Source organism: Nelumbo lutea, chromosome 1 (genome assembly GCF_056320005.1).
Source record: "Nelumbo lutea isolate HS-2025 chromosome 1, American lotus-T2T, whole genome shotgun sequence".
In the NCBI taxonomy this organism is placed as follows: domain Eukaryota; kingdom Viridiplantae; phylum Streptophyta; class Magnoliopsida; order Proteales; family Nelumbonaceae; genus Nelumbo; species Nelumbo lutea.
The window spans coordinates 56,794,033-56,817,973 of record NC_142684.1 but is presented as its reverse complement, the minus strand read 5'-3'; the positions used below and the strand labels follow the sequence as shown (position 1 = coordinate 56,817,973).

The following is a 23,941-nucleotide window of genomic DNA, read 5'->3' as shown; positions in this document are numbered from 1 at the left end:
AAGTTGTGCCGGCATGGCCTATGAAGGTTGGGTGTGACCTAGTACGAGCCTGGGCTAGGCTAGCATGTATTATTTCATCTTTAGATTTTTAATCTTTTTTGTCACTACAAAAAATCAAAAACTCAAAAAAAAAATTAATAATGAAAATTTGATGGAAAATGACAAATTCAATGATTGCAACAACAATTTAAAAAATCATCTTAAAATTTTACTCCATATGAATAATCAATTCATACAATAAAAATATAAAATGATTAAATGAAATTGAAAATATAATGAAGTAGAAAATGCTATAATAAAATTGAAAATAAAAAATTTACAAATAACTTACAAGGTACAAATAAAATTAAAAAAATCAAAATCGAGGATGATCTAAAAAATTTTCTTCAAGCCTTCAACTTCAAGTCCTATTTTCCTCTTCTTCTAGTGACACATTGAATGATGTGTCATGTCTTCCTTTATCTTCCATTCTTTCTTTTGCATCCAACTAATATTTTAGACAAATACACTATTTCTAATGTTTTGCTTGTCATTTGGCTTCTTCTCTTATCCAACACCTTATTTCCTAAACTAAAATAAGATTTGGATGCTATTGTGGACTTTGGTGAGGTCTGTGCATAGCGACAAACACAAGATAATTATTTTTTTATGCTTTCCACCAAACTAAAATATCAAAAATTTCTATTAACTCAAATGTGAGGAAACTTAGAAAATTATTTTGCAAATAAAAATTAAGTTCATTAAAAAATGAACTTGAAGTAGAGGAAGATGAAGAAACAATGCCTTATTAAGAATCGATAGGTGGTACTGAACCTTTTTTTTTTTGTCTACCTAGATCTGTTTTCATATTTTGATTATATGAATTAAGTATTATATTTACACCTTCTAATTTTATCCTAGGATCTAATGTTACACATAAACAATATAAAAGAGACATATGTTCCCAATGTTTTTTAAATTTAATTTCCATTTGTTAAACAATATCTTTAAAATATTATTTATTTCTATATTTTGTAAAACAATGACTAATTATAAATATTGATTAAATAAAATAAAGAAATTTGGATAATAAATACCGGAAAAAAATGAAAAATGTTTGTAGAATCATAAATATTTGCAAAAATTCTTTTATACAATTTTCTATATGTTAATCAAATTTAGTTATCATATTATTTGGCATCCTTTGATTATAAAAGTTTGATATAATTTCCTTATATTGTATACTAATTTCTAACATAACATAAGTGAAATTCCACATATGTTAGACATCTAACATTAATTATTTATACTTTTCTATATTGATGACATAAATTTTTAAAATCATGTTTTCTTATAGGTGAAGATGTAATATATGGTGTACAATTTCTAATTTTTGAAACATGTTCTGAAATAATATTTAAACCATCATGTACACATAAATTTAAAATATGACAAGCATATCTAATGTGAAATAACTTTACTTCTAAAATAAGTTTTAATTGAGATTTTAAAACACTTACAACTACATCATTATTACTAGCATTATTATAAATAATTAAGAAATTTATCTTTTGTACTATAAATATGTATATTATTTAAAATATTATTTGCAATAGCTAGGCCAGTATGTGGCCATTCTAATCTTGTAAAGCAGAAAATTCTTTTACATAAAACCAAATTTCACTAATATGATGAGTAATTACAGAAGTATAACTAATATTATACTTAGAAGACCAAACATCTGAAGTAAGAGAAATTTTAGAAGAAAGATTTGTCAATGTAGAAATTAAATTTTGTTTATAGGTTTCTTGTTTTTTTTTCTAAATTATTCTATACGTTGGATTAAGTATTGTTTATATAACTACTTCATATTTAATATCCTTACCTAATGCAAATGATTGTTCAACATGTAATATGTATCTAGCTAATATTCGTCTACTTTTTCTTGTGAATAATGAAAATTGGAAATTAATGATTCGGACCCAACCCCAATTTGGGTTTGGGTTGGTTTATTTTTAAATTGATTGATATGTTTGTGGATATATGTCTTCTCAAATGGCCTGTGCTACCACCACTTTGATACCTAAAATCACTTTTACATTTATTTCAAACTACTCTTATACCCCTTCCTTCTACCTCCTTGATGGTAAAATATTCCCAAGCCTAGCTGGTTTCCTTTTTGATGCCTTAGAATTACTAGGGGTAGGATTAGATTAAATTTGTTCAGTGGTAGTGGCACTAGTTCCGATATCTGTAGTGTTATCGTACTGTTATTGAGACTCATCAAAGGAAGCAAAGTGAAAGGAGGTCTGAGAGGAACCTGCCATTTTAATAATATTAAAATCTAAAATTTATAAAAAAAAAAAAAATCCAACTAAAATGGTAATTACATTTTAGTCCTCAAAGTCTAGTCACTTGATTCGGTATTTTAACTTGAATGCAAAGCTTTTAAGTCTCTCAAATTTCCAATTTCAACTTAAGTAACTCAATCAAGCATTTCTTCTTGTTGAAATTAAAAAAAAAAAAATTAAGAGTATATGAGAATATATTGTAGAGTATACGGATGGATTCGAGTTGAGCCGAGCCTAATAGTACCGAGCTCGACTCGAGCTCGAGCTTGGTTCAAGCTAGAACCTTGAGCTCAAGTTTGGTTCGAGTCAAAAATTCATAAGCTCGAGCTTGACTTGAAAAAAAAATGATTTATAAAAATAAAAAATTATATATAAAAATTATTTTGTATTTGATATTTAAATAATTAAGAATTATAATATTTTTATTATATATATATATATTATTTTCTATAATTTATATATATTCGAGTTCGGCTCACGAGCCTCATGAGCCAAGCTCTATTAGGCTCAAGCTCGGCTCATTTATTAATTGAGCCTATAAATTGGGCTCGAGCTCGGCTTGAAGCTCAGTTGAAACCGAGTCGAGCTGAGCTTTTCACAAGCCGAGCTCGAATAGCTCGTGAAGAGCTCGACTCATGGCCACCCCTAGTAGAGTAGTATGAGAGTATGAGAATGGAAAATTGAATTTGATGATGAAAATGGGTAAGGACTAGGGTATTTTTAAGGGTTAGAAATAATTAAATTAACCAAAATATCGTTCTAAACTAGTAATTTATAGTTATTAGGAGGGTATTTTGGTCATTTAAAAAGTTTACTTATCACTTTATTTAAAATGCCCCTTAAACTAGTTGTTTATAATTATTGGGGGTATTTTAATCATTTTACACCCTCTTTGATAAAATACACAAATACCCCCAGAATAGTTGTTAGGGGGTATTTTTGCCACTGTACCCCCTTTAACAGTTATAAAATGGCTAAGTTCCGCGGGCCGCAAACAAGGTTGTGTCATGTCGTGTAGGCACGAGCCCACATGGGTCACAGGCCGAAAAAACCTCGGCTCAACCTGGCCCCAGGGGTCGTGCTGTGTCTAGCATGATCCGTCACTATAGTTGGTAGCTGTGCCAAGTCGTGTTGCCCCACAGGCGACCTTATTCATTTTACACATCTAACTTGGTTAAAGAAATTTATATTTTAAGAATTGAGCGGCGACAACTCCAAGAGGGGTATTTATCCTCCAAAGAGCCTAGATGTGTCTTAAATCATAGTATTGAGTGTACAAGTGAGTTCAAAAACCAACACATATCACATGACATGCATTGGCAAGTCTTTTCTAGAAGAGTTGTTATAAGATTGATAGTTAAAAGAGTGGGTGAGATTTTGCAAATAGATCTTGGAAGACTAAAGACTGTTTGACTGAAATGTTTTTCATAAATTTCAAGAAATACCATAAAAGCTAGAAAATTGTTTGGTAATGTGATGAAAATGTGTGTTATGTATATATAAATGTCTTGTGCACGGGCCAACAAACATTTCATTTAACACGTGGAACCCACATACATTTTCTAAGGAGGGCCCCATAGACCATTGGTGGACATGGGGCCCACGTACATTTATAAGGTGGGCCTAACATACCATTGGCAGGCATGCATGTGGGGTCCATGTGTGAACATGTATGTGGGGTTCACATACATTTTACAAGGTGGGCCCCACATACCATTGGTGGACATGCATGTGGGGTCCATGTGTGGACATGTATATGGGGCCCACATACATTTTACAATGTGGGCCCCACACGCCATTGGTGGACATGCATGTGGGGTCCATGTGTGGACATGTATGTGGGGCCCACATACATTTTACAAGGTGGGCCTCACATAATACCTAATGTGGGTCCCACATATTTTTCAAGGTAGGCCCCACATACCAGTGGTAAGTCCCACTTATACATTCAAATAGTTTTTTGTGAAAAGATAACCCATTTTCTCCCAAGTGTGTACATCGTGCCACACGTTCGAAGAAGACAAGGCGTTAAAAGATTGTAAAAGCTTCATTTGAAGCGTCCTGGAAAAAGCTAAAATTCAGACTTTTCCAATGAATCTTTACATCGCCAAACAGGAAAAACCCAGAAGTCATTCCAAGCTTCTAAACAGCTCGAAGCCCGTATAGAAAGACTTGCCAAATAATGTATTATACCAACTAAGTGTATTTATATATTCTTGGTAAAGAATACATGCCTATTTTAATTTTCCTACCATTCCCAACATTTTATTAGACCATGCTTAGTTTATCAAAAAATAAGAGAGCTCTTAAGCAATTTACCTTTTTTCTGGTATTTGGTGCCACTCACCATTAATAGCTCCCTCCCTTTTCCCCAAATTGGTAGTTGGAGGAATCGGTTCCGCGTTCATAATGAACCACCCCTTGGTCGGTTAAGGGCATTTTAGTCTCACAATATTTGGCCACTTTTCCTCTTGCATGATTAAGTAATTTACTCACATAAATGAAAGGGGTGAAATTAAATTGAAAAAGTGGCCCAAAAAGTTACAAAGGAAAATTTTACTTTCCGTAAACCCCATTTCCCTGCAAAAATACCAAGGCAAGTTGGTTGATTTCCACATTAACAACTTCCCGGCCCCACCTTACAGACGAACCAATGGCTCCTTGCAGTCATTCGATTCCTAAATTCAATGTTATCAATGTACTTTTTCTAAGAGTATCCACGTGCTTTAAAATTACCTTAACTATATGTAAATACCAATATTTTAAACCATTCTTGAATACATGTTAAAAAGACCCCAGCTGTCGGGAGTCCTTGGATTGGATTGGACTGGATGGATCCACTGGAAATGGACTAACCCTCTCACATTTTGTTCTAATATTTTCCTTTGGACTCAGTTTGGAAAGAGTACAAATACAAATATAGACAGTGCAAAGCCCTGTATTTTGTATTTATAATCTTTTCAAACTGAGCTTTGGGGAATGATACTACCCTGAACCAAAGCAGTAAAGGAATATAATGTGTATTTGAAGGATAAATACCGAAAACAGGCTTGTGGCCACACAAGCAATGGAATTGGTGCATCAGTGTTACCTGTTGCGGATTGCAGATGTACTCTTGCAAGCCTTCCAGGCTTCCATTTTACACACTCGTAGCCATAGGTCTTCAAATAAAACGACTCATACCCTTAACGAGATTTGTGACTACCTGCTCAAGAACCCTAACTTGGCCTTCAATTCCTGCTTGTATTCTCGCAAATCTATTCAACAAGATTTGTAAAATGGATTCCATAGAGGCTCAGTTTGGAAGGAGTACATATACAAATACATACAAAATGATACAAAATATAAGGTTTTGCACTCTACATATTTGTATTTGTACTTCTTCCAAATTGAGCCAGAATGAATTAAGCTTTACGCTTTCAGAAGCACTCCATAAAGTCCATGGCACCAGCATTCCTTATTGGAGTCATAGCCATTGATTGACTTTGTCGGTTTGCACATTCAAGTAGTAATAGAAGCAAGGTTCAAAATATTGATACATGTTGTAAACATGTAGGCTGCGTTTGGAAACGATGCAAATAAGTGTGCATGAAAACATGTAGTGTAAAACAGTCCATATAAATTGCAAAATTGAGTTAGTTTTGCACTGCCGTCTTACAAAACAGACTTTTAGCTGTAATTGATGCAAACATAAATTCCAATAAAACATATGCCTTTTTTTAATCAAAAGCCCATTTGAATGTAAATATACTTCTTTTTTTATTGATGTACTTTTACATCTTATTATTAATGTAAGTTTGCATTGGCAAATGTATTTTCTATCATTTGTCATTGCATAAATGTAATGTTGTCAAACACAGCAAAAGTGAACCAAAGTGTAAATTTACCCTGAACCAGAATTTATACTCCATTTGCATCATTTCCAAACGCAGCCAGAAGGGTAGAATGGAAGTATGGACCTTGTGTTGGTGCATATGGTACAATATGTATCAGTTTTTTAACCCACCAACTAAATAATAGGATTTAAGATATGCACAACCACTTTGAAGGTTAATACCCTTCTTAGAGATGTCTTGATTCTCTTTAAACCAAAGTTCAAAATAGCGATAAGAATGTCACATATTGGATGTGTCATCATATCTAGAACTGGCAATCTTGACCCTAACCCATTTTTGTATTTATAGGTGAGGATAAATATGAATGGGTCAAATGGGTAAATATGAATGGGTAAATATGTATGGCTGAAGGTAATTAAGGATCAATATGAATGGGTCAAATGGGTAAATATGAGTGAATTAGGGTTAAGATGGATTATGACCCTTTAACAAGAATTAATGGTGGATCATGGTGGATTGGTGGGTCAATATGGTGGGTTGGTATTCAACCCTTATCCAACCTACACATTTGCCACCCCTAATCATATCTTTAGCCCATAGAAACACCTAATAGGCAAATACCCATTGTTTCGGGGTTTGACCACTTTCAGGGGGTAACCAGGCCCAAAACCAACCCTCATCAATATACTACTTTTTTGTATATCGTATGTATCAATACTTTGAATCTTGAATAGAGGAATATTGAAAGTAAAAGACCATTTATTTTGATTAAGATTGCATTGTGATTTTAATGACTTGAGCGACCCCGGGTGCACTGTTGCCCACTCAAGACATGATAATCAAGCATCAGCCCATTTTGCGGTTGGCTACCTAAACCCTTATTTTCTTCCCCTCTGTCATTTTCTTCCCAATTCCCATGCACTTCTACAAAAACAAGGTAGGAAGATCTCCACATTGCAAAAACGAAGGACCTCGAGTCATGGGTTTCAGGTCCTGTCAACTTCAATGGGACCTACTTAAGTAACTGCTACATATTCACATAAATCTGGAGGATACAGAAACTGTGTTCTTGCATGGACTTATTTCCTACCCAGTACTTTGGGAAATTCCCATCTACTTCCTAACAAAGGTAAAAGTACTCATTTTATCGTGCTTGATGCAAAAATTCTCATGACTAAGTTGGACCATGAGTCAGGCAGTCAGACACAGTTGCCACAATATATAAATCACAAGAAGATGAAATACGAAATCATGCATAAATGTGGAAGTAAGCATGTCAAGGCTCTCCGAGATCATCTAAAAACTGAATATCAACATCCTGTTTTAACCATGTCTCCAACCAACTCTACAATCTGGACGTACCAAATTGCTTTTGGATGTCATTGAATGATATGGTAGCAGAGCCCCTTCTTTTGGCTTTCTGCTGTGATGGATGTTCCTTCCACCCTGTCATGTAGATAACCTACAGTATCCAGGAAAACATCATCATTCGCAACATGCAGAACTTAGAATATCAAAATATACATTCAGACAACCATAACATTGAACACCATGAGGGGAAGGCCTCCTCAAATTAAAGGGGGAAATTGCAGAAGGTTTATCATGGGGTGTTTATATGTAAACATCATGACTGTCAAACTATTTTGTGATACTTTTCATTAAGTAATCCATCCCTTCAAGTTCTAGTATTACTTTTCATTAAGTAATCCAGCCCTTCAAGTTCTAGTGTCAAACCTATTTTGTGATACTTTTCATGAAGTAACCCAGCCCTTCAAGTTCTAGTATTATTTCATCCTTGTTATCATCCATCTTACTTTTTCCACCCATCTGGGTACACTACACAAATTCATTTTCCAACCTCACTACAACAGCATTTTTTCATATTTCCCTATTAGGTGTTTTAGATATATATATATATATATATATATCCATTTTTTCACTACAACAGCATTCGAACAGTTCAGACTGTGCCATGTCAGCACACACACACACATATATATATATATATATATATATATATATATATATATATATATATATATATATATATATATATAGTGTGTGTGTGTGTGTGTGTGTGTAAATATATATTTTAGCAATAAATATGTTTTAGATATGTTATATGTATTATTTTATATTTAATATATGTTTTTTAAATTCAGTTTTTAAATTTTTTATTTATAAAAATATTAAAAATTGCAATTTTAGGCCAAAAAGGGGTTTTTTCGTGAAAATAGTGGGGCAAGGCACCTATGGCTCCTTGGGACACATAGGTCTCAAAAAGTTACCCAAAATAAAAAAAAAAGATCACTCCAATCGAACATCGGGGTGCAAAGTTATGGCCTACAAAAGTTTGCATGTATTCAGTGTGCAACATGCGACCTAGTCACCAGGTCGAACAGGTCAATGGTTGAACCGGCCGGGTTGAAGGGTTCTTGAACAAGTCAACGGTTTTTGACCGTCTAACGGGTCTTGACTGAACTGGACCCAAAATCCTAGTTGGGTGATGGTTTGAATGGTTCGACCGACCGAGTCAACAACGGGTTGAAAATATTGTTTCCCTAGTCATTATAGTTCCTTTTCATTTTGCAAGAACTTGCAAAAGCTTCAATAGTGCTCCTACATAGGAATGGAAAAATAATAAAGGAATAATGAAGAAAAGATAACTGGAAAACATAGAAGAAAGGAGGATGGGGAACCCTACCACCATGGAATCTTGCAAGGATGAGCAAGGTGAAGTCAGGGAAGAAGAGTTGTTCTTCCAACACTACTTGCATAGAAAAGTTGCCAAACTTTCACTATTGGAAAGATTAATAGATTTACAAACCTTTATATCAAGGGGGTCAAGGTTCGATTTAGGGCAACCCTACCTTATACAGGGGTAAGGTGTACAACATAGATTGAAGGAAAATGGCAAGGTGCTAAAGAAAATTGGTGGTCATAGTGGAATTAAGAAGTTCAAAACATAATCAAAACAAAACAAGCATGCTGTAAAGATTGGCAAAATACCAAAGAATAATGCAAGAGCTGAAGAATCAAATTTGGAATTTTCTGAAAATTTCTGCATTTTTGTATATTTGGACAGTATGGGTATTTTCATCGTGTTAACTACCGTGTGAGCCTGGGCTATAGTGCCCTGTTCCTCTAGTTTAGTAGGGCTTGCCTTTCTATTTTTAGTTTATCTGCATTAGTAGATAGAAAGTTACTGTGCTTCTTGATGCACAAGACGAGTGACATTTTTTGTAATTATGGTGAACAGTATTCCGGGCCACACAAGTCACTCTATAAATAGATGTTTCTTTTCCTTTTGAAGCTAACGAATGAATGAAGATTTCTTTTGAGCTCTCTTGCAAGTTTGCTGTATAGAGTGATTCCTACAAACCCTAAAGTGATTCCTTGGGATTCCCCCCCCCCCTCTCTCTCTCTCTCTCTCTTGCTCTCTTCCTCTCTCTTTCTGTTTTGTGATAGTTTGTTCCAGCCCTACTGCATCACACCTCTACCCCTTGTAACAATTTAATGGCTTTCCTCTTCTCATATCTGTAGCACCACCATCCATCCTCCTCTTTTTGGAGCCAACTAATTGCAAGCTTCGAATCACCTTCAATTAACAACTTTCTGATATTCAGCTCTTTAGCCTTTTGAATCCCTTTCATAACACCCATAATTTCAGCCCTTAATGAGTCCCCAACTCCAACTGGATCTGAGTAGAGTGCAATGATATTTCCCTCCTCATTCCTGAAAACTCCTATGCCAAATGGTGCCTTCATTGCTACCAATAAAGTTGAGCTTAACAAAACCTCTAGAAGGTGGGGACTAAAGAGGCCTGACCATTCCTTACAGGGTGCAGAAACGGCTACCTCTCTCCACTTTCTCATCACCTCAATACCAGGAATATCCTTAAAGAGATCCAATTACTTAACCCAGTGAACCATCTTGATGGTAATATCTTCGATGACAGCTTCTCTGCTTCTTTCTTTTTCAAGGAAAGAAGAGATTGAAGTAGTTAAGAATGATTTAAGGGCTCATACCTTAACAATGGAAATGGCACTGAATAGAGCAGACTGGTGGAACAGGATTCATGTAGCTAACCCCATATAGTTAGGACAAGGCCTCATTGAGTTGAGTTGGGCATCTTACTCATTTAATAAATGAAAAGGAATACGATAGGTAAAATCTTGGGTTTGTTTTTTTCTTTTTCTTCTTTTGGGTCGGTGAGAAGTTATCTAGGAGGGCCTTTGAGAGTTTGAGAGAAAAAAAGGGAAGACTAAGCCCTGTGCTAGGCATTTCAAGGCTGTTTGTTCTTTGTCCGGGTTTGTTTGTTAAGTCTTTGGTTTGTAAGTTGTGTGGTTACTTATTCGGTTTTGTTAAAGGTTTTGATGTCTGTTTGTTGGATCCATTGGTTGTGTTCCTCTTCCAGGTGATATCTTATCACCTTCCTGTTATCATTCTTTTTCCTTTTTAATGAAATTTTCTTTTTATCCTTCAAAAAAAAAAGCATCATAAATGATTGTGGGCTATGAGGAAATGTTGATGGTCAACAGTTGATACAAAATCCATGCTTTTAGCTCTTTAACATTTTAACAATAACAGAAAAACAAATAAATAAATAAAGCTTTCACCTGAAAAGTTGCTGGAATGGTTCCATCTTCTGCTGCAAACATTGATTGGTACACGGCAGCAGTTGCCAAGGCTGTGTCTCTCTTCAAGATCTAACCCAATCCAAAAATACAAGGAAGTTAGTGCCTCTCAAAGCAAGTACAAAACCAAATATTTCTTCCTCTTTGAAAAATACTTTACCTTATTCCTTTGCATAAGAGCATTGGTTTCACCCATTGCCCGAAGATGTTCAATCAGCTCCAGAGCTATATCAACATGATATTTAATGACAAAAAGAGACTTGATCAAGCACTCGTTAGTAAGTAAATTGTGAATCAGATATGGCACATCAGTATTTAATTGTAACTTCCCACTCAAAAATATTGAATTACTTTTGTCCATGATGTTCTTATTTATTTATTCCTTTTTTTAATACTCAATCTCTCCATTGCCCACCTACTCAAGCAATCAGGCATGCACACAAAGCAAGAAGTTGACAGGGAATGAAGAAAATTAACTCATAAAAAGTTATAAACTTGAACAGTTTATTATCATATGGAGTTCCTCACTGAGGAGTAGCATGGCTAGTAAGTATGTGCATTATGTGTAATGACAAATCTTTTACTTAAATCATATGAGACACCAACTTATTAAAAATTATGGAAAGATATGGGAATTTGTAATAAACTGTTTAATGCCAATGATTAGGTCATGTCCAGTCTACCCCTCTCAAGATCACACCAGATAGCAGGGGTCATCATTTTTTTTTGACAAATAGCAGGGGTCATCATTGAGTAATAAGCCTTATATTTTTAATAGATTATATGTGTATTTAGATGTAAAAGCAAATTGTTCTTTTGTTCTTAAAACCATTTTACATGATTTTTCTGTATTATGCTTTTCCATACACATTTTGCTAACTAATGCGTGAAAGTATGGCTGATAGTGGATCATGAAAGGTGCAAACACAGAGAACAATATCATGGACTCGATTAACTGTAAGCATTAAATGGGGCATGGGTGCGAAGGATGGAAAGGAAGTTGAGTTTAGGGGAAGAAGCCAAGTCATTAGGTCTTGAAGCATGTATGGTAAGATGTGAGCTGGGAAGGGCCCGTTATTCTAAATGGAACAAGCTGGATTTTTACATTTTGTTGGTTTGTCCTGTAGACAGTATGCCATAGGATGACCACATTCCTATCCTCTATTACATCCCCAACATTTTTCTAGTTTGGTTTAAATCCCTTTTCTCTCTTTTTATGTATGCACCTTTTCCCAATCAGATCAAGTAGGGAACTTCCCAACACAATCCATCATGTTTCTGCTAGTGTAGGTTGTGTAGCCAATTGAATCATCAACCAAGTAGGACACTGTCTGGATTGACCACCTGTGTAATGTTCCAATATTCTGGTCCAGATCAGCATGTGGCCCAATATACCGGTCCAGATCAACCAAGTAGGACACCATCTGGATTGGCCACCTGTGTAATGTTCCGATAATCCAGGATCTGGGTGTTGGGAAAAGCTGGACGTTTCTCGGCAAAGTCCTGCAATCAAGTTCTCATTGGCCCTCTTTACAGTTTAGAAGATCCCTTGGTAGTGGATCTGGAGGGCACAAGACCCCTCTAAAATCATTTTCTTTTACTGTCTGCTGAGGCAAGGCATGATGATGGACAACCTGTTCAGATCAGCCCCTGAATCTGTTCATCACTTGCTGATCTATTGCCCAATTACCTACCATATTTGGTGCCATTTTCTTCATTTATTTCATCTCCAGTGGGCTCCCACACACACAATGGCTGACTTGCTAGCATCTTGGAAAGTTGGCGTGTTCTCAAATAAGGGGAAGATGCTATGGAACTCTATGCCTTTTGTTATCTATTGGACAGTCTGGAAGAAGAAAAACGGAAGAGTTTTTTAAGCAAAGTATGTTCCTCTAGAAGCTATCATTGGCAAGGTTGAATGGACCATGATGCAATGGGCATGCTTTTCTAGTCTATTTTCAAGGGTGGAGTTTGATTGCATTTGTGATCAGTGAGAGGTCTACCAATATTTTGATTGTTCATGTGCATACAGTTAGGCATATACTTTTTGTATGTTTTTGTGCATACACAGCCTTTTACCTTTGTAAATGCTGAGGGTTTCTTGCCCTCCTTTTCAGTTATGTAATACCCTTTTCCATTTATCATATATATAATTATATACATACATATATATTAAATGAATTTCACATCTTCCCGTGTACAGTTATAAGCACATGTTGGGGCTTCTAATAACCTCAAAATTAGTTGCATAATGTGCCTTAGCAAACAAGATTCAAACTCCAAAATTCTAAGAGAAACTTACCACTGTCATATCTGACAGTGTATTCATCAACATCAACACCTGGAAGCGTGAATCCTGCCCTTGTCAAAAGATTGCCTGCATCCCTCACCTAAATATAACAAGCAAAAAATCTAACTAAAACTACATATATATTGCTACTAAAAGGCTACCACCACAGTTCATCAAAAAGAAAATAAAACACCTCATGAATTATAGATTAGAAAAATCTGCTAGCATGCAGAAACAAAATAGACACAATACAAAGTGTTCATTATTAATCACAGACAAGTTCTTGGAGGCAAAAGAAATTTCAGGAACATCTCATCTTAACCAGCAAAAGCACAGATGTCATTAGAGACACTGCTCTTTTTTTATTCTGAATATAAATAAAAAAGAAAATTTTATTGCTGAAAATAAAAGCACATCTAACACAGGTAACCAGGAGTCACCCCACCATAACAATAACAAAAACAAAATACAAAACCAGAAATAAGTCTTAAACATTCAGAGTATGCTACAAGCCAGATCCAAAACCTTCTTTCCTTGGAACCTCAAATTCTGGGAGAACTAACACCCAACCAGAAGCCAAAGAAGAGATTGCCGCCCCAACTTCTTAAAAGTTTTTCCTTCTCTCTTCAAATATCCTCTTGTTTCTCTCTCTCCAAGCCTCCCAGCAGACAGCAAATGGAATACAGCTCCACAGAATTTTTGCTTTAGTACTTCCCACAACTCTCAGCCGCTAGCCATAAATTCCAGCAGGATCCACTGGTGCCCATCCATCCACTTTAAATAACTTAAAGAAACACTTCTCTTTTCATTTTTGGGAGTCTTATCTGTTTGGTCCAAGGATAAGTATACCATTAAATTAAGAAAAGGAATTAAGAATTTTTGTGAGTGCCAGCTTTAAAGATTGTGATAGATGTACCCAGTTAAAACAATGTGCTTTTAGTTTTCATTAGCTCGTCTTTCTGAATTTGTGGATTATAACATAATTAACAAGGAGGGGATAAGACGTTTGTGATAATATTTGACCAACCAAACACAACTGAGCAGTAAGAAATTACTGGTTCTTTTTTCTTCATTTTCTCTTTCCTTTTTCCCTTGCTCTCAATATTGTAGAGTTCTGGTTGGGATCGTCACTTGCAATTTACCCGTATGTTCAAGTTCAGTTGTCTTCTCTCCAGTTGGTGTAGTTTTTAATAAACACAAAAGAGAAGGCTGAAGAGAGGAGAGAGGAAGAGAAGAAAAGAGGTTTGAGAGCCAAAATATTGTGCTGGCAGCGCCAGCTCTTGTATTTATATAGGGCGACCATAAAATAAATCAAAATTACAATAATACCCCTATGATACTAATACTGAACATAAAACAGCCTTTTAACACTCCCCTTCAAGTTGGAGCATAGATGTCAATTATGCCCAACTTGTCACATAAATCATTATGTCGTAAGTAGACCTGTTAATGGGCTAGGCTGGGCGGGACAGGCTTTGTATATGTATCAATAGAATACACTTAGGCCCAAGCCCAAGCCCAGCCTGACCATCAGACCTAAGTCTTGAGCCCAAGCCCGGCCCTCATATAAAGCCCGAAGCTCGAGCCTGACCAAAAATTTGAAAACATAATTTTTTTTCTTTTTTATTCAAAAGAAAAGTGTTTTATTTATATTAAAAACCTCCAAAATCAAAAATAATAAACACCCCACTATTACTTGGAAAAAAAACAAAAGAACAAATAAAAAATATTGTATATATTTTTTTATTAAATAAAATATATTTTTATTGTTTAATATATTGTATCAAGTTGGGCTCAAGCTCGGACCAGGCTTTTTTGAGAAAGCCCGAGCCCGGCCCAAAAAGAAGTTGGGCCCAGTGCTTTAGGCCCGAGCCCGAGCCCGCAGACCGAAAATTATGAACAAGCCCAACTTAATAGCAGGTCGGGCCAGGCCAGCCCGTTGGGCCACCCGGCCCATGAACAGGTCTAGCCGTAAGTGATGCAATCCCTTTGTTTATATGTCTGCAAGTTGCACTTTGGATCTGACATATGGTGTACACACTTCCCCACTCACAACTTTTTCTCTGATAAAGTGCTTATCTACCTCGATGTGTTTGGTTCTATCATGCAGAACTAGGTTGGCAGCAATGTTGATGGCAGCCTTATTATCACAATATAGAGTCATAGGCAAGGTTCAAAATATCGATACGCATAGTATCGGGAGCTTCCCGATATGCCCCTATAGAGGGTGTACCGGGGTTTTGACCAGTTCAGGGGTGGACGGACCACCTTAAACCAGCCCCTCTGAACCGGATTTGAAAAAAAAAAAAACTAAAAAAATCTACCGATACGCCTCTACCAGTGTATCAGGCATATCGATATTTTGAACCTTGGTCATAGGTCCATCAACAACAAATCCCAATTCACTCAACAAATTTTTTAACCACAATTTCAAACACTCCATGAGACATTGCCCTAAATTCAGCTTCAGCACTAGACCTAGCCACCACATTTTGTTTTTTGCTCCTCCATGTGACTAGGTTCCCACACACAAAGGTACAGTGGCCACTAGTAGATTTCTTGCCATCTAGTGATCCTATCCGATCTACATCCGTGTACACTTCAACCTTCAAATGCCCATGCTTTTGAAACAACAAACCAACACCTAGAATTTTCTTAAGATATTTGAGAATTTTTTTTCAACTGCTTCAAAGTGGGTGATCTTAGGGGCACGCATGAATTAACTAAGAAAACCCATAGCATAAGCAATGCCGGGCCAAGTCATAGATAAATAAAATAATCTTCCTACAAGCCTCTGAAACTACTTCACATCCTTGACAAACTCACCCTGACAAGAGCTAGCGGTACTTTCTTTCAGCAACACCATTTTGTTGCGGTGTTTGGGAACATGCATGAGCTACAGTGAAAAGATCCTCACGAAACAAAGAACTCCGTTAGGTCATTATGAAAATACTCTGGCATTATCGAATTAGAAGACTTGGACTTCAGTTTGAAATTGGGTGAAAATCATCTATTGGAAATCTTTTATAATTTTTGGCACTTCATCTCTGGTTCACATGGATACACCTAGACCTGTTCAGAGGCTAGGCTTCGAGCCCAACTTTACATTGTCTCGGGCTTGGGTTTTGGGTAGGGCCCAATAGAATTTTAACAAAAGCCAAGCCCGAGCCCAGTCCATGAACAGGTCTAGATACACCCATGTGTATCTGGAATAATCATCAATAAGTATAATAAAATATTTCAGAGGGTAAAGTAGCAAGGCCCCAAACGTCAGAATGAACAATATGGAAGGGAAATTCAGATTTATTGTTCCTTGAAGAAATATGAGTTATACATGTTAAATCAATTGACAAATTTGACATATAAACTCTAGCACTGACACTAACAACTCTGGAAACAAAATTTTTAATGAATCAAAAGGTAAACAACCAAGACAACCATGCCATAAATAGGCTTGACTCTTAGACTCTGTGACCGCAAGACCGACCTTGTTCTCCAGCATGTAGAGCCCATCCACCATACTTCCTCTATAGGCTTGTTCATGGGTCGGGTAGCCTGACGGACTGGCCCGACCCAGCCCATCCTAAATCGGGCTTGGACAAAATTTTAAGCCCACGGGCTTAGGTTCGGGCTCTAAAAACCGGGCCCAACTATTTTTCAGGCTAGTTCGGGCTTTCCCAAATAAGCCTAGCCCGAGCCTGACCCGATAATATTAAATATATAACAAAAATATAATATATGTTAATAATACATAATATATATTATATAACAATAAAATTAATAGCAAAAAAGTATTATATAGATTAAATGTATAAAACATTATATAATATATAATATATTATTAATAATATATAATTAATATGTTATAAAATACCTATCAAAGTCGGGCTTCGGGATCAGGCCTAGGCTTTAGGCTTTATATATGGTCAAGCTCGGGCTCAAGATCTAAGCCCAATGGTCGGGCCGGTCTCGGTTGCCAAATCTTGAATTACACAATAAGGAAAAAAGGTCACTGAGCAGTTTAATGAGTTGGTGATACTACTAATAGAAAACAAGTTTATAGGTAATTTTGGAACATGCAAAACATTAGAAAGGGTAAGGCCAAAGGGAAGAGATACGGTTCTTGACTAGTAATGGTGGAGGGCGAGCCATCAATTAGTCATACCTTGTCCCTCCTAGAGAGAAGATGATAGGACTAAAAATAGTTTGACTTACCAATCATATGGTTTGACGTTCCAGAATCGATTATCTAAGGAGAGTCAAGGGAATGAGAAGACTTGTGGCAAAATTACCTGATGTATATGCAAATGAAGTTTAGGGAGTAGTACCCATTTGACGAATTGCCTTACCACACAACTCCAAATAGTCGCGGAAGGAATTAATGATATCCTCCCTAGGACCAAAACTAGAGGGATGCGCCTGAGTCATAGTAGTAGTAAAGGGTTGAGTCTCCTAAGAAGCCATGTTTGTTGTAGTGAACTCCTTGGACCTTGCTGTCCTAGTTTCTTTTTCTGATTTGAACCATGCTTCTTACTCAACTCCTAAACCCACTTCAGCTTCCCATGAAGGTCCTAGCAAGTATCACAGTGTGCCGAGACTTCTAGCAATGGCATAGTTGTCAAGCCGTCGCCTAGGCAACTAGGCACCCTTCGCTAGGTGCCTCACCCAAACGCCTTGACTTTTAGCAACTAGGCAACTAAGCGCACACCTAGGCAACAAAAATGATAAGGTGGGTGCCTTTTATAATATCATTTATATTGTTGTATCTTATTAATGTATGTATTAATACTTTTATATGTTACATACATATATATATATACTTTGTCCTATTGTTTTACTATTGAAATTTAAAAGATCAAAGGGTTTTGAGGAGAGAAAAGGAAAGAAAGAAAAAAAAAAGAAAGAGGCACCCTTCGCTAGGTGCCTCACCCAAACGCCTTGACTTTTAGCAACTAGGCAACTAAGCGCACACCTAGGCAACAAAAATGATAAGGTGGGTGCCTTTTATAATATCATTTATATTGTTGTATCTTATTAATGTATGTATTAATACTTTTATATGTTACATACATATATATATATACTTTGTCCTATTGTTTTACTATTGAAATTTAAAAGATCAAAGGGTTTTGAGGAGAGAAAAGGAAAGAAAGAAAAAAAAAGAAAGAGGAAAGAAAGAATAGAATTATAAAGAGGTTCTGTTTTTTTCTATTCTCTCTCTCTCTCTCTCTCTCTCTCTCTCTCTCTAATTAAATAAAACATAAACTCCATCCTTGTTTTTCCTATTTTACTTTCCATCTTGAATATTTATCATATAAAGTTAACCTTCTTTAGTTGCTAACTGATATGAAATTTCTCTATTAAATCCTTATTATAGTAGTATTATTTTTTAAAATAAGGAAATCAGTATATGTAAAAGAATTTTATCTTTAAGATGTGATGATTTGCTACATTTATAGAGGAAATTTAATGTTCTTAATAAAGAGAAATTGCCATTTTTTCAATTAATATACATGCTGAATGGTATATAAAACTAGGGAACTAGCCAAAAGTTAGATTTTTATATTATAAAATTTGTATTGCCTAGGCATCACCTAGGAGCCCCAATGTCGCCCAAAATTGCCTAGACACCTTGAAAACTATGGGCAATGGGTGCACCATAGTTTGTCCTTGTCATCCACCCTTTTTTGGAAGTCCCCCTTCTTAAAGGAATTTCCCCTTTTGCTACCAAAGCAATTCAATCTCCCTCAAAACTGTTCAACAAATTTCTTCTACTTTCCTCTGACTATACTAGGATATATACCTCTTGGACAGTGGGAGATCCTTGCTTCCTAGGATCTACACCCTAGTGGACTCATACACAGGATTCAAGCCTAGGAGGAAGGCAAATACTCGCTGCTGTGAAACAAGAGACTTGTAAGCTTTCACATTTTCATCACACTTCCAGTTCACAATAATGGTCCAACACCTTCCAGATGGAAGTCAGGTCCAAGTAGTAAACAGAAAGACTTCTCTCCCCCTGCTTACAAGTGGATGACTGCCTGTAACTAAAATCTTTGCATAGTGACACAGTTCAGAATAGGTTGATTTAGCTTGTTCCCAGATCTCATAAGTTGTTTCAACCCACATAAAATTTCTTCTCACTTGAGGTTGCATATTCCTGGTTCCACCTGTAATGTTCTGCACTCCCGGAATTAGGTTCTTTAATCGTCCCATCTATATACTCTATCTTTCCCCTTGCAATAATGTACAATCTGATCCCCTTCGACCATTCAAGGTAATTAAGTCCATCCAAAGGTATGACATCCATAGGGAAGGATAAATCTATACCCCCACTCATCCCATTCTACATTCAGGAAACACTAGAGGTGGCAGAGTCTTCAATACTCATGATAATTGCTTCAGGTCACACCTAAACAGCCACAAAATTGAAGGGAATACAGTCCAACACCATAACAGGTTGATTTTGTCTCAGTCCACACAATTTCTCCCTTTTACACAATGTACTACTGCTGAAAAAATATAGTACTGCACTAAGGAACTGTGGAACAATCACCTTTCAGACCTAACAAAGCCCTACAATCACCAAAATTTTCACTTTACTGCTGTTACAGCACATACAGGTCATCACCAACCTACAAGCACACCACAAGGATCACATTCTGCCTTGGTACATGACCAAGAAAAAAAAAAAGGAAAAAAAAAAGTGAAGAAAAAAAAAACCTTCTCAGATCAGTCCGATGCTATTCTCTTGGCTCTTCCAAGAAAATAACAGCAACTGGAGAAGAAAAACAATTGATCAATCTTCCTTTTAGGTCTAATAAACCTGCTCTGATACCATATTAAACAGAAAAGAGAAGGCTGAAGAGAGAAGGATAAGAGAGGAAGAGAAGAAAAGAGGTTTGAGAGCCAAAAAGTTGGGATGGCAGCGCCAGCTCTTGTATTTATATTAGGGCGACCATAAATTAAATATAAATTACAATAATACCCCTGTGGTACTAATACTGAAAATAAAACAGCCTTTTAATAGTTTTCTCACAGATAAGATGGGAGTAAGTTGTTTTTGAATATACCATTTGTGTTCATATTTAAAAGAATTTAATGGAATTAAACATGTTTCTGGTTTTTTGATCACACTGGTGACTGATAAATTTTTATTTCTCATGCAACTATAACTTTAAATATATTGGTTTTGTTTCTAATGATGGTAACTTTTTGTAGGAACAGCAGGTTACTAAGAAGGCTGGCCTGGGAATGATGATATGGGTCCTCTCATTCTAAATATACATCTGACTTAATAATTCTCTCTCAAGTACATCTGACTTAATAATACACACACACACACCCTACTTCTGCTAGTATAGAAATAAATCTATGTATATGTGAACGCACACATGTACATGTAAATGATGAAAACATAATAGATATGAAGATCAAAAGAAACTATAACATGCTACATCTAATTTAAACTTGTTTTCAATATATGCATATTACAGCACCACTCGTACATAAGCAAATGCAAATTTAGTAAAATAGCTTGGTGAAATAGTATATATACATGTCAATGTTACATCAAAGTTTTTTGGTAGTAAATAAAAAAGAAAATTTATTAATAATGAAAACTGAGTACACTCGAAAAGGTGATGAGCTATCACTGCAACTTTTGAAGTACAAAAAGTTGGAGAAAAACATCCAAACAAAACAAAAAAAAAGGGAAAACAACTTTCAAAATAGTTAAAGGATAGACCAAAATTCATCTCCAAGATCTCTTTTGATACTACTTCAAATTCTGGCAGTACAAGAATCCAATCCATAATCCTTCTTCCACAAAGCATTGCAACTTGAGTTCTTTCTCAGGCTTTGTCTTCAAATATTCTTCAGTTTCTCTCCTTCCAAATCTCCCAACAGATGGAAAAAGGGACACAGTTCCATGCAATCTTTGCTTTACCATTTCCAAATAGAAAAAGCCAACGAGCAAATATCGCTCCCAGGGTTCTAGGATCAAAGAGTTATGATTTGAATAGCCAAAGAAGAATTCCCATATGAACTTCGAATAACAGCAGCCGGAACAAAGGTGAAAAACATTTTCCTCAGCAACTCTGCACAAATAGCATCCACTAGCTGAATGCCTCTGTGTTGGATATCCAGTGTATGGATACCATCCAAAGCCACCAACTAACCACTTCATCCCTCAGTGCAACAGGACTTCCCCAAACTCCTTTTACCTCCAACCTCTCCACTTGGTTCCTTATAAGAGCCTAGTAAAATGACTTAACAGAGAAAATACAATTTTAGACTCCTCCCACCATCTTGCACCTCTCCTCTGCACTTGCATCTCAACTGATTGTAATTTTGATAGCAACCACATTCCCCTATCTCCCAGTCAAAAAGAGGCCTTTTGAATTTCGGACACCAAACTACTCTTCCTTGAATTATCTCAAAGTTTTCTGCAACCGTGATATTTGTCCTGCTTAAACTATACAAGGGCAAAGATCACAGAGATTACCAATCCCCATCTTTCAACTAGTGCTATGCATCTTTGTTCTTCTTAGATTTTTATTAAAAATAAAGAAAAATGAGATCCCCCCCTTCCTCTTCTTCCTCCTCCCCTGCCTCCTCCTTCCTTCTCACCCCCCTCCTCTTAAGGAGGCTTACGCCTCCTTGTGTTCGGGAGGCTTACGCCTCACACCTCTAGGTAGTGGAACACCTCACATCACACCTCTGCATTTTAAAACGTTGCTCACAACAAAACCTCGCCAAAACACCCTCAAGGACTACATCCCTCAAGGACTACATCCTTTGGCACTGACCATTAAAGCTTCTTGAAGCTTTCCTGATCTTCAAAATCTTCTTGTTTGGTCTAATCCCAAAGAGACTCCCTTTTAGTCTAGCAAAAGCCTTTGAAACCAGAATATCTCAATGTTTTCTCTGTTTTTTAAGGGGTGGGAAGGGAACAGATGTTTTGGTCTTTATTGTAATTTTCTTTTCTTTTCTTTTCGAGAGAGTTAAGCCTCTTTTTCTCTTCCCGGAATGTTGTAATTATCTTGTCCTTTAATAAAATGATTTCTGTTATTGATCAAAAAAAAGTCTCCTATTTGCTAAAACATTACTCCTGAAATCCACCAAGTAAGAAGGATCCTCAAAGAGATGGACATCAACCAAAGCTTCAGTTTTTTCACCAACAGCTTCTACCAAACTAAATGTGTTTTTCCTAAATCATCGGAGGGTGCAATTGGAAATCTCCAAGATTCTCCCTTAGAAGAAACTTGTAATATCTCTCCAGATCTTGGAACATTTTCCTTGTAAGAGATTGACCTCCCAAAACAAACAGGCCTAGAGATTTGCCTACATCCATAGCCATGTCCACAACCTTAGTTAAGTCAACAGCTTTATCAATCTTATGAGTCTCATCTATATGAACTTCTCCCTCACCATCCTCGCTCAGACTTCTCTCCTCATCGGAAGATAAGGCACCGTTAGGACATTTTCCAATTTCAGTCTCTACCAAAGATCTTGTTCTGTACACTTTGGGCCCCAAGAAATCTTGGTTTTCACATCTGTTTCTTCTCCCTTCCTCAAAACCTTTCTCTCTTCCAAGGAAACAGCGTCAACCAAACCAGAACTAAAGGCCTGTTCTGCCCCTTCCTCTAACCCCTCCCCCTCCAAAATGAAAGTCTTAGCTGCAAGCCTGCAACAGAGTTAAACCCCTCCATTATCCCCTCTCAGCCACTACCAGAGATCTGTTCAAAGACCTGATTTGTCTCCACAAACAATGATGGACAAGTCCCCATCTCCTTTGGGAACTTGCGCTCAATCTTCTCACCCTTGTTAAACTCAGAAAACAAAAAAAAGGTCAAGATGACCTACTTCCAAATCAGATCTTGCTTTCCACAGTGTTGTGACTAAAAGCACCTCTACTTTTGGCTTAAGGCAACAGTTCTTGAATCCCACACACCCTTGGGATCCCAGGAAGTGGGTTTGAGGTTTCTAAGACACTTTTTCCAACCTTGAATCCAATACCAATAGCAAACTAAACAGATTATAGCACATCCTACACATAGCAAGCATGCATGTCAATAAGTTAACATGTTCTTGTACAAAAACATTTACATGCAAGAGATGTGCCTGGATGTGTCTATTTGTTCACAAGGTTTAAAGTATCGGAAACGTAAGGTGTATTGGAAAGATAATTTTAAGAGATGTATCAGGATACGTTTTGGATACGTATGGATACAGACGAAAAATCAAGATATGCATAAATATGATAAAAAACTCAAATAAATCCTAAAAAATATATTAATAACAATAGTTACAAGTTTTAGATGATTGTAAATAAGTTATTTAAAAGGAAAAAAAACTGTAATTTAATGGTCTATATAAAATTTGAGATATCAAGCCACACTTAGTGACAAATGATGGAATAACAAAAATGTGAAAAAACAAAAAATAAAATAAAATAAAATGTATATTGATATACATTAGTTTTAAAATAATCAATATAATTTATCTTAACATTTATTAATACATAAATTTTAATAATTAATTCTAACATTTATTGATAAGCATACACTAAGAAAAGGAGAAATTTTACTTAAAAATAAAAATGCATAAACCTATAGCAAGCAAATGGGCATGGCTTAGTGGTGAACCTCTAGTTCTTAAATCCTAATGGCTAGGGTTTGAATCTTGCTATTGCTAATTTGTAGTTTTATACTAACTGTTAGAGTGAGCCGAATAAGGGTAATTTAGTAATCTTATGTCAGTTAAGTACTTTGCTTATGTGGCTGTTTTATTAGAGTACTCTGCCCCACACTTAAGTGAGGGCAGTTTAGTCTTTGTAAGTGTAAT

General features: G+C 36.1%; 1 protein-coding gene across 1 annotated transcript in view; it reads right to left on the bottom strand.

The window, feature by feature from the left end:
• Window positions 1-7,150: 7,150 nt before the first annotated feature.
• Window positions 7,151-23,941, bottom strand: part of LOC148874678 (S-adenosyl-L-methionine-dependent methyltransferases superfamily protein) — a 35,864-nt gene continuing 19,073 nt past the window's right edge. The window contains exons 8-11 of the mRNA XM_088963560.1: window positions 13,106-13,193; window positions 10,964-11,028; window positions 10,786-10,875; window positions 7,151-7,628 (exon numbers count right to left, since the gene is read on the bottom strand). Coding sequence (XP_088819686.1) covers window positions 7,512-7,628; window positions 10,786-10,875; window positions 10,964-11,028; window positions 13,106-13,193 — 360 coding nt within the window. The 3' untranslated portion in view covers window positions 7,151-7,511. The remainder of the gene's footprint in view (window positions 7,629-10,785; window positions 10,876-10,963; window positions 11,029-13,105; window positions 13,194-23,941) is intronic.